This window comes from Terrapene carolina, unplaced genomic scaffold (genome assembly GCF_002925995.2).
Source record: "Terrapene carolina triunguis isolate 2854851 unplaced genomic scaffold, T_m_triunguis-2.0 Scaffold119, whole genome shotgun sequence".
Taxonomy (NCBI): domain Eukaryota; kingdom Metazoa; phylum Chordata; order Testudines; family Emydidae; genus Terrapene; species Terrapene triunguis.
Window position 1 is genome coordinate 830,218 of NW_020664470.1, and position 12,150 is coordinate 842,367.

General features: G+C 43.6%; 1 protein-coding gene across 1 annotated transcript; it reads left to right on the forward strand.

The window, feature by feature from the left end:
* Positions 1-5,750: 5,750 nt before the first annotated feature.
* LOC112123211 (olfactory receptor 11A1-like) lies at positions 5,751-6,707 on the forward strand. Its single transcript, XM_024221873.1, has one exon. It carries the CDS (start codon positions 5,751-5,753, stop codon positions 6,705-6,707), a length of 957 nt encoding a protein of 318 aa, XP_024077641.1.
* The last annotated feature ends 5,443 nt before the right edge of the window (positions 6,708-12,150 follow it).

Here is a 12,150-nt window from a genome sequence, read left to right on the forward strand (position 1 = left end):
TTTGTGGCTGTTTCTAAGTGACATGTTCTGCTATGGGTTTTCAATGACACAACTCATAGATTCTAAGGAGAGGGGACCATCCATTTTCATTTTGACAATCTAGTCTAATCTCCTGCAGAACACGGGCCAGGGAACCCCTCCCAAATCATTTAAACTAGAGCAGATCTTCAAAAAGAATTCCAATCTTGTGTAATTACTGGGGTGACTTCTGTTCCACAAACCCTTAAGCTTAATAGTCCAGACAATACCTCTAATAGAGCCCCGATATCTCTCACAATGTCCCACATTTCCAGCATAATCTCCACCATGCCCCAGCTATCTGGAGGCTGGTCCTGGCAGAAACCACCAGAATCAGAGAACCTCCTGGACTACAACAGGGGAGACTGGGTGGAATCATAGAATCATAGAATATCAAGGTTGGAAGGGACCTCAGGAGGTCATCTAGTCCAACCCCCTGCTCAAAGCAGGACCAATTCCCAACTAAATCATCCCAGCCAGGGCTTTGTCAAGCCGGACCTTAAAAACCTCCAAGGAAGGAGACTCCACCACCTCCCCAGGTAACGCGTTCCAGTGCTTCACCACCCTCCTAGTGAAATAGTGTTTCCTAATATCCAACCTAGACCTCCCCCACTGCAACTTGAGACCATTGCTCCTTGTTCTGTCATCTGCCACCATTGAGAACAGCCGAGTTCCATCCTCTTTGGAACCCCCTTTCAGGTAGTTGTAGGCTGCTATCAAATCCCCCCTCATTCTTCTCTTCTGGAGACTAAACAATCCCAGTTCCCTCAGCCTCTCCTCATAAGTCATGTGCTCCAGACCCCTAATCATTTTTGTTGCCCTCCGCTGGACTCTTTCCAATTTTTCCACATCCTTCTTGTAGTGTGGGGCCCCTACTTATACAGCCCAAAATGCTGTTAGCCTTCTTGGCAACAAGAGCACACTGTTAACTCATATCCAACTTCTCGTCCACTGTGACCCCTAGGTCCTTTTCTGCAGAACTGCTACCTAGCCATTCGGTCCCTAGTCTGTAGTTGTGCATGGGATTCTTCCGTCCGAAGTGCAGGACTCTGCACTTGTCCTTATTGAACCTCATCAGATTTCTTTTGGCCCAATCCTCTAATTTGTCTAGGTCCCTCTGTATCCTATCCCTACCCTCCAGCGTATCTACCACGCCTCCTAGTTTAGTGTCATCAGCAAACTTGCTGAGAGTGCAGTCCACGCCATCCTCCAGATCATTAATGAAGATATTGAACAAAACAGGCCCCAGGACCGACCCTTGGAGCACTCTGCTTGATATCAGCTGGCAACTAGACATGGAGCCATTCATCACTACCCATTGAGCCCAATGATCTAGCCAGCTTTCTATCCACCTTATAGTCCATTCATCCAGCCCATACTTCTTTAACTTGTTGGCAAGAACACTGTGGGAGACCGTATCAAAAGCTTTGCTAAAGTCAGGGAATAACACGTCCACTGCTTTCCCCTCATCTACAGAGCCAGTTATCTCATCATAGAAGGCAATTAGGTTAGTCAGGCATGACTTGCCCTTGGAGAATCCATGCTGACTGTTCCTGATCACTTTACTCTTCTCTAAGTGCTTCAGAATTGATTCCTTGAGGACCTGATCCATGATTTTTCCAGGGACTGAGGTGAAGCTGACTGGCCTGTAGTTCCCCAGATCCTCCTTCTTCCCTTTTTTAAAGATGGGCACTATATTAGCCTTTTCCAGTCATCCGGGACCTCCCCCGATCACCATGAGTTTTCAAAGCTAATGGCCAATGGCTCTGCAATCACATCCACCAACTCCTTTAGCATTCTCGGATGCAGTGCATCCGGCCACATGGACTTGTGCTCCTCCAGCTTTTCTAAATAGTCCTGAACCACTTTCTCCACAGAGGGCTGGTCACCATTCCAGTGCTTGACCACCCTCCTAGTGAAATAGTTTTCTAATATTCAACCTAGACCTCCCTCACTTCAACTTGAGACCATTGTTCCTTGTGCTGTCATCTGCCACCACTAAAAACAGCTGAGCTCCATCCTGTTTGGAACCCTCAGATACTGAGGTTCTCATATGGGCAGGCATTCCAAGCATCCATACTCTGTTGATGAAATCACAGATGAGATTGACAGACCATGTCACCAGAATGCCAGATTGTTGGATCCCTTTTATAAAAAAATGGTGTTACATTACTTACCTTCCAGTCATCTTGTACAGAGGATGGTTTCAGTGAAAAGTTATGTACCCTAGTTAGTAGATCTGCAGTTTCATATCTGAGGTCCTTCAGAACTCTTGGGTGAATACCATCTGGTCTTGGTGACTTATTACTGTTTAATTTATTAATTTGTTCTCAAACTTCTTCCATTGACACATCAGTGTGGAATCCTACTTCAAATTTGTTACCCAAAAAGAATAGCTCTTATGTGACTATCTCCCCCACGTCATCTGCAATGAAGATGGATGTAAATAATTCATTGAGCTTCTCTCCAATGGTCTCATCTTCCTTGAGGGCTCCTTTAATACCTTGGTCATGTAGTGGTCCCACTGCCTGTTTGGCAGGCTTCCTGCTTCTGGTCTACTTAAAAAAAATATTGTTTGTTTTTCCATCTTTAACAAGTTGCTTCTCAAATCCTGTAATGGCCTGACTTACAATACATTTAGATTCAGCCTGCTAGAATCTGTACAGCTTCCTACTAGTCTTACTAGGATTGGCTTTCCAAATCTTATAGGATGCCTTTTTGTCTCTAATGGCCTCCATTACTCTGCCTTTTAGCCATGATGGGATTTTTTTGGTCCTATCATTGACTTTTCTGATTTGGGATATACATTTAGGCTGAGCCTCTATTGTGGCATTTTTAAATAGTCCCCATGCAGGCATTTGTACTTTTCTGATTTTGTAGCCTCTCTACCCTCTCTTTACATTTCACAATCACTGTCACCCAGGAGTGGTGCCAGGGTTTTTGCCCCCCTAGGCGGCAGTGCTCCTCCTCTGAGCATTCGGTGGCGGGGGTCCTTCCGCTCCGCGTCTTCGGGGCACTTTGGCGGTGGGTCCTGGAGCGAGTGAAGGACCCGCCGCCGAATTTCCACCGAAGACCCGGAGCGGAAGGATCCCCCGCTGCCAAATTTCTGCCGAGAGCGGCAAAATGCCGCCCCCCAAATCCTGCCCCCCTAGGCGACCGCCTAGGGTCACCTAGTGGAAGCGCCGGCCCTGCTGTCACCATCCTGGTCTGCTGGTCAGTAGTGTATTCCCACTGCTTTACTTATTGTTGAAGCACAGAATTTCTATCCATAGAGATTCTATGGTACAGTTTGATTCATTCAAAATTTTCACCTTATTTGACTCTATGTTTTTTAAAAGATATAATGCCACTCCCCATCCCAGTGCAACCTACTCTGCCATTCCTAAATATTTTATACCCTGTTATTACTGTATCCCATTGATTATCCTCATTCCACTAACTTTCCACCAACAACATGATGCTTATTATATCAATATCCTCATTTAATGCCAGGTATTCTATTTAATCCTTTTAGTATTTAGACTTCTAGCCTTTATGAAGAAGCACTTGCACATTTTGTCAATATGCAGTTGCTTGCCTTCATGTGTTATATTTAAATGGGACTCTATTACATTTCACTGTTCCTCACTAGTGCCTACCTCTACTTTACCTATCCTCTTTGCTAGGATATAGCGTCCTCCTTTTAATAAATTCATCCCTGTGGGACATCTCCACCCAATGTCAATGCCATTAGCTTTGGTGGTGCACTATTTTGACAAAAAACTTACTGTTAATTCCCTTATGAACATAATTATAAGTGATCACCGGTAGCAGGCCCAAGGGAGATCTTAGCAGCAGAGTTGAGCAGGGGAGGCTGCTTTCTCCAATAAATGCTGCGAGAATCCAGAGCAGGAGTCAAATAACGGTTTGTGTCATGCAAACAATCAAGCTGGGCAGCAGGAGAGAGGCCCATACCAACAGCAACATGTAGGTGTCTCCCCAGGAAACCGAGAGGACAAGACTGACTGCGAGACCAGACCCAGTCACTGTCGATGGAGAGGTCACTGCTTCATGCTGAGGATTAAAGGTGAGTGTGACCAGTTTCGGGGCAAATCTTCAAACTCTGACTCAGACTCAGCCCCTACTTGGAAAGACATGCTTGTTAGACAGTGTCCTCACTTAGTGGGAGCTTTGCCTGAGTAAGGATTTTAGAATCACACCATGATTTATTGCTAGGGAAACTGATGAAACACAATGGAGATGTATCTACCTCCCCCCGCCCCGCACATGCCTATCTATCTCTCTGTTAAGCCCCTTATACTTCCTTTTATCTCCATCCCTCTATTAAGCCCCATAAAAATGCATGTATCTATTCCATAAAACTCCATCTATTCCTCTTACACAGTCTCTCCATCTGTCTTTCTATCTACTCCTCCATCTTTCCCCTTGCATAGAGTGACCAGACAGCAAGTGTGAAAAATCGGGATGGGGGTGGGGGGAAACAGGAGCCTATATAAGAAAAAGACCCAAAAATCAGGACTGTCCCTATAAAATCGGGACATCTGATCACCCTACCCTTGCACATCTGTCTCTCTATCTTTCCCCTTATACATCTATTTATATCTCTGGTGAGTGCCTTACACATCTTTCTACCTATCTCCTTAAACCTCTGTCTATTCCCATAAACTCCCCTTTGTCTATCCATCAATCACCTTCCGTTTCCCTCTATCTGTATGTCCCTCACTCTCATGCTCTCTGTCCATCTCCCTCTCCTGGACATCTCATTACTTTCTCAGGGACATTTCCCTACAGTTTTCCAGCGGGTTATCATCCGCCTACCCAGACTTTCCTGGGCACAGTTTCCTATGCAGCTTTCCAACTCAATCTTGTGAGATGCTACAGGTCTCCCACTCAGTATCTTCTTTCTCGATTTCAGAGGAAGTTGAGGGACCCTTAGCATTTCTTGGAAGGTTCTGAGCACCACGCAGGATAGAGTTGTATGTTGGAAGTGCACTGAATGGAGACTGGAAATTCTTACAGATAAGGAAGCAGTGGCACCAGTGGGCCAAACTTTCTCTGACCATTTAATGCTCCATCTTATATTTCAAGTGGAAGGATAGTCCTATGATTAGGGCACTAGCCTGTCATTTGGGAGACTTGGTTTCTATTCGGTGCTCTATCACAGCCTTCTTGTATAGCCAAGAGCAAGATGGATTTTTAAAGGTATTTAGTCACTTCATGGGATTTTTAAAGCATTTAGTTGCCTAAGACCCATTTAAATAAATGCACTTTTGTTGCCTGGGTGTTTTGAAAATCCCACTACTCACCTAAAGATGTTGAAAATCTGGCCCTGGGTGTATTTCTGAAAACATGTTTTAGCCAGACACAATTTATTAAGCTCAATGCAGGGATAATTCTGGAAATTCTTTGGCATGTGTTGTAGCAGATGAGATGATCATCTTGTGGCCTTTAAATCTATGAATGAATGCATGAATAAATGTGGGGGCAGGTATAGAAAAAGAATATATTAACTGTGGCCCTGCTCTTTGGGTGGGCTGTTGGGTTTCTGCATCCCAGTACCCTATGAAAGAAACATCTGGGTATGAAGCAGATGCTCATTTGAGAGAGAATATAAACCTTCACTTTGAATGTGTATGGTATCAAATGGAGGGAAGTGCACTGAGTTTAATTGTGCAGCAAATTCCTTAACTGATCATTACTTTTTCTCAATCACTAGTTGCATCACATGGAGAATGGAGAAAGCAGAAGGAGAAAATGAAACATCTATCACAGAATTCATCCTGCTGGGATTCGGGAATCTCCCTGCACTGCAAATTCTTTTCTTCTTGCTGTTTCTAGTGATCTACATAGTCACCATGATCGCAAATATGCTCATTGTTGCGCTAGTTGTGGCTGATCAGCACCTTCACACCCCCATGTACTTCTTTCTGGGGAATTTGTCCTGTGTGGAAATCTGCTACACCTCCACCATACTGCCCAGGATGCTGGCCAATTTCCTGACTGGAGACAAGACCATTTCTGTGACAAGCTGCATTGTGCAGTTTTATTGGTTTGGTGTTTTAGTGACTGTTGAGTGTTATCTGCTAGCTTTGATGTCTTATGATCGATACTTAGCGATATGTAAACCTTTGCACTATGCAGCCCTTATGAATGGTAGGTTTTGTATGCAGCTAGCAGCTGGATCATGGCTAAGTTCATTCATAGTTCTTACCATATTAATATGTTTGGTGTCACAATTAGTCTTCTGTGGCCCCAATGAAGCTGATCATTTCTTTTGTGATTTCACCCCCATGATTAAACTCTCCTGCAGTGACACCAATATGGTTACCCTGGCGACCCTCATATTCTCCTCCGTAGACATTGTTTCCCCATTTATTTTGACTCTGACATCTTATGTTTATATAATCTCCACCATCCTGAGAATCCCTTCCGCCACTGGGAGGCAAAAGGCATTTTCCACCTGCTCCTCCCACCTTATCGTGGTTACAGTTTTCTATGGCACCCTAATGATTGTCTATATATTACCCAACACTGGTTCACTGAGAGCCCTGAACAAAATTTTTTCTATCCTTTACACTGTCTTGACACCCCTGATCAATGCCCTCATCTACAGCCTGAGAAACAAAGATGTCAAGGAGGCCCTGAGAAGAGCTCTCCGGAAAGGTAAGGTGTTCAGAGAGGGTGATTGAAATGGCAATAAATCTATTCACTGGTCACAAATGAACCATCTAGGTGTCCCAGGTTCCTGTCAGCCAAGGCATCCTGCATTATAGCAAGAAGATAGTGAGGATTTTTTAGAGTTCTATATTCCATTAAGTTGCATTGATTTAAATGTATTCATGTCAATAGGGCCAGATTCTCAGCTGGTGTAAATTGTCATAACTTCATTAATTTTTATTCCCAATGTTATTTCTGTTTCTCTGACACTGGCAACAGTGGTTATCCTATTGCAATGAGAAGAAGGAAGACTGGGTAGCCAGGGTGTGAATGAGTGAGATTTTTGTAGGTGGGATTTGACAATTATACATCAAACTCCCATTGAAAGTCAGTGGGTGCTAGGGTAACTAAATTTCCTAAACTGCCGTGAAAATCCCATTTTCTATCTTTATAGATTTATTGATGTTAAGCCTGCATTGAGTTCCGGGGTATCCAAACAAGATTTGACAAATAAATTCAATGCTGACCGAAATGGAGGGAAGAGTTCACATTGCCTTTGTTGCCTGCCTAAAAGGCCTCGAGATATGGCAAACAGGGTTCGTCGCCCGGTGTGCTTGGCACCAATAAAGACACCGAGGGGAGAAAGCAAGCCAAGTTTATTTCAGAGCTCTGAAATGGCACTAGGAGACCAGCATGTCTCAAATCCAGTGCCACACATACAAACAACTTTTACCTTTTACACTCCAAGCTGTTTCTGTGTAAGCCTTTGTTTGTTACTCCCTCTTACCCCTCCCACCCCTCCCTCCTCTAGCAGTTACAATTAGAAAAATTCCCATTTGTCTGCTTATCTTTTGGCCTTGCAAGGCCTGTTTACAGCAGTCTGAGCAAAACAGCAGCTGTATGCTAGAGAAAAGCTGATCCTTACATTTCTGCTTTAACATGTAAGCAGTTAGCATAGAAGTAGGTGAGAGTTCACAAAATGGAGTCTTGTGGCTCACAGACCCAGAGCAGAGGAGCTTCATCGGCTCTTTGGCCTTCTACTCCCCTGAGTTACCTGGTAGCTATGCCTAGTGACACCAACACCTTCAATGGGTATTATGTCATAATAACATCCTTTGTTCTTTTTTCCTCTTGTGTTTTGTTTTAAATAATTATTCAAAAATTGTCTGAACCCTTATTAGCTTATGTTTAGGGTTGGCAAAAATCAATTTTTAAAAATTATTTTGATGGACGATATCCATGATTATTTTAAGACTTCCCCCCCCCCAATTTAAATTATTTAAATGTACACATTCCACAAAAATATGTATTTTAAGCCTTTTTTATTTTTTATCTATTTATATTATCACAGTTGTATGGGGGGGTCAGACAATTTTTTAAATTACATTATATATTGAGAGTCAAAAAGTTTAAGCTGTATAACTGTTAAAACAGGAATTGTCAACATCACATGTGAAAATATACAAAGTAAATATCCTTAAATAAAACTCTAAGTTGTCAGGAAGCATTTTCTTACTTTCCTATCAGTAAATTTCAATTTTTAGCAATGGAAATATTTTTGTCTGTTTCTGTGTGTATGGTGAAATCAATGTTTGTGGGTATTTACAGATAAAAATCAAATCCTTCCACTCCTAATTATTTGTGATATAGCACAAAAACTTTCTAATATGTATTTATTAGATTCCCCATTAATTGTTCCAATCATGGGGAAATGTCTCTATTTCTCAAATTAAACAAAAGTGGGGATCCAATGCTTAATTTGTAATGAAAGAGGTGTCGGAGATCAAACAATTTTTTTACATTCATAACTGATGCAGCAAGCCCAGAGGTGTCAGGGCTATGAACTGGCAAGCCTAGAGATGCAGGGGCTCAGCCCTGGAGAGCCTTAGCACAAATTAAGCACTGCAGGGATCTGCTTAGCAGAAATGGTGGATGATTCCACCCATACACGCTCCTGTGGAAAATTTCAAAACCTTGATTTTTTCAGGAATTTTCCAAAAAACTGAAAACACCCAATCTGAAAAATGTCACTTCTAAATGGGGATTTACAATGGTCTCTGGTTCTGACTGTTCATCCACTATGTGTAAATCTACTTTATCTGCAGGAAAACCAACCAGCAAAAAAGTGACTAACTGTCCCTGTCAAAAGACAGTCAAATATTAAGTCATACTATAATGTTTCCCCCTTTCTTTGGCATGTATTTCTGGAAAGGATATTCTGATGCCTTTTGACACTGCCAGAAACCTATTCCATTTGTGATATAACCATAGAACCCTGTGGTCTGTGTTTCTTGTGTTCTCCATTAATGGTTCCAATCTATGGAAAATATCCCAAATTGATGAGATGACACAAAGTTTGTCACCTGTTCAGAATTCTTGTCACTGCAGCCAATATCTGTATTTAGAATAATAGAATAATAGAATATTAGGGTTGGAAGCAACCTCAGGAGGTCATATAGTCCAATCCCCTGCTCAAAGCAGGACCAACACCAACTAAATCATCCCAGCCAAGGCTTTGTCAAGCCAGACCTTAAAAATCTCTAAGGATGGAGAATCCACCACCTCCCTAGGTAACCCATTCCAGTGCTTCACCACCCTCCTAGTGAAATAGTGCTTCCTAAAATCCAACCTAGACCTCCCCCACTGCAACTTGAAACCATTGCTTCTTGTTCTGTCATCTGCCACCACTTAAATCAGCCTAACTCCATCCTCTTTGGAACCCCCTGTTAGAGGGCTTACTCCTTCACCCCCTCACTTCCCTGGTCCTTCTCGCATGAACAGAGAGCAACAATACCCAATGTCCGATGGTGCAAACAATTCAATGTTTATTGGGGTGAACTTCCAGCAAGCATGATTCCAGTTTCCTTCCTCAGTGTCCCCCTTCCCAGCTCTGACACCTTCTTGACAATGAGGGCACAATGCTGACTCATATCCAGCTTCTCGTCCACTGTAATCCCCAGGTCCTTTTCTGTAGAACTGCTGCTTAGCCAGTCGGTCCCCAGCCTGTGGTGGTGCATGAGATTCTTCTTTCCTAAGTGCAGGACTCTGCACTTGTCCTTGTTGAACCTCGTCAGATTTCTTTTGGCCCAATCCTCCAATTTGTGTAGGTCACTCTGGACCCTATCCCGAACCTCCACCATATCTACCTCTCCCCACAGTTTAGTGTCATCTGCAAACTTGCTGAGGGTGCAATTAACCCCATCATCCAGACCAGATCCAGTGTGCCCTTGTTGCCAAGAAGGCTAATGACATTTTGGGCTGTATAAGTAGGGGCATTGCCAGCAGATCGAGGGAAGTGACTACTTCCCTCTATTCGGCATTGGTGAAATCTCATCTGGAGTACTGTGTCCAGTTTTGGGCCCCACACTACAAGAAGGATGTGGAAAAATTGGAAAGAGTCCAGTGGAGGGCAACAAAAATGATTAGGGGGCTGGAGCACATGACTTATGAGGAGAGGCTGAGGGAACTGGGATTGTTTAGTCTGCAGAAGAGAAGAATGAGGGGGGATTTGATAGCTGCTTTCAACTACCTGAAAGGGGGTTCCAAAGAGGATGGATCTAGACTGTTCTCAGTGGTAGCAGATGACAGAACAAGGAGTAATGGTCTCAAGTTGCAGTGGGGGAGGTTTAGGTTGGATATTAGGAAAACCTTTTTCACTAGTAGGGTGGTGAAGCACTGGAATGGGTTACCTAGGGAGGTGGTGGAATCTCCTTCCTTAGAGGTTTTTAAGGTCAGGCTTGACAAAGCCCTGTCTGGGATGATTTAGTTGGGGATTGGTCTTGCTTTGAGCAGGGGGTTGGACTAGATGACATCCTGAGGTTTCTTCGAAACCTAATCTTCTATGATTCTATGATCATTGATAAAGATATTGAATAAAACTGGCCCCAGGATTGACCCCTGGGGCATTCCGCTTGATACCAGCTGCCAACTAGACATCGAGCAGTTAATCACTACCTGTTGAGCACAACAATCTAGCCAGCTTTCTATCCACCTTATAATCTATTCATCCAATCCATACTTTTTTAACTTGCTGGCAAGAATACACCTGAGCTAGTTCATGTCTGTAACTCTTACTTAGTTTGAACAACATTTTAGGTCAGGAGTTTTAAATGAGCCTAAGGGAGTTAGGCACCATTGCACTAACTCCTTGAAGGTTCCTTTCCAAGTCCTTGTGCCCAGTCCTACAAACTGCTCCCTGTCAATGCAGGATGAGCTGGCAGGATCAGGGCTTTATTCATGTATAGTCCCATTGAAATGAGACTACTTGCATCATAAGGTACTACTCCCCATGAGCAAGTGTTGCAAAAGCCTGTAGAAATGGGGATGGAAAGAGCATGTGAATGAAGAGAAACCAAAAAACCCCACACTGTCTGTATTAGATTGAGAGCTAAATAATGGGCCTGACCCAAGATTATTAAAGTGAATGGAAGTCTTTAGTGGGCTTTGGATCATCCTATGTTGTTGCCCCTTTGGCTCAAGACGTTAACCAATATTCATGACCTTGCTGGCTTGTTTCCACTAGGGGGAGGAATTGAAGCTTCAATTCAAATATTTCTTTGGTGCTGTCCTGTTTATCTACAAAGCATGCCCAGCATCCTGTGGAGACAAACAGCAGAGGGCAAGTACCTGGTTCAGAAATTCCCAGGTCTGCCCCTCCAGCAAACTTTGTGCCCAAGCTGCTCCATCTCTCTGCTTCTCCCAGGGTGAGGATCACAGCTGCCTCTCTCCCCCTAACACATGCTCAGCTTGCAAAAATCAAACCAAAGTCATCTGCAATCAGGGAATTCCTTAGATCCCATGGCTCAGCTCTGCTCAGACCTCCCCATGCAGCCCGGGGCCTTGAGCCATTGGGTGATTAACACAGCCATTGGCTTCCACCAGGTCTGTGGTGGATCAAACACCCACTTAATGGCAGCCATTAGCAGTTTCCAGCATAACAGTATGTATCCTTATTGTAACTCAACACTCAGGCCTGGACTATAGTTAAAATTTAGGTGAACATAGCTATGTCAATTAAGGGAGTGAAAAATCCCCTACCCCCCTGAGCAATGTACCAATCCCCACCTAGTCCCTGCTGTAGATGCAGCTAGGCCAACTGCAGAAGACTCCCTTGACCTAGCTACAACTGCTCAGGGAGGTGATGTTCCTACACCAGTGGAAAAACCCCTCTCACCATTGTAAGCTGTGTCCACACTCTGGGGTTATGCCAACATTGGTATGGTACCAGAGCTAGGCCACCATAGTCCATAGTGTAGACTTGGCCTCAGACTGCCTCAGCTGTGCTGCATCCCCTTATCTGCCACAGCTGGTATCCTTTCTATATATTCTTGTGTAATGAAATAGCTTGCACTTGGAGCAGTTTTGATGAACTGTATAAATCTGTTATGAACTCAGAATGCAATCAAACAAAGAGTGACATCAGCCTTTGAATCATAGAATCATAGAATCATAGAATATCAGGGTTGGAAGGGACCT

Excerpts from the sequence above, each read along its gene's own strand:
- LOC112123211 (XM_024221873.1), top strand. The coding sequence starts at position 5,751 with ATGGAGAAAGCAGAAGGAGAAAATGAAACATCTATCACAGAATTCATC.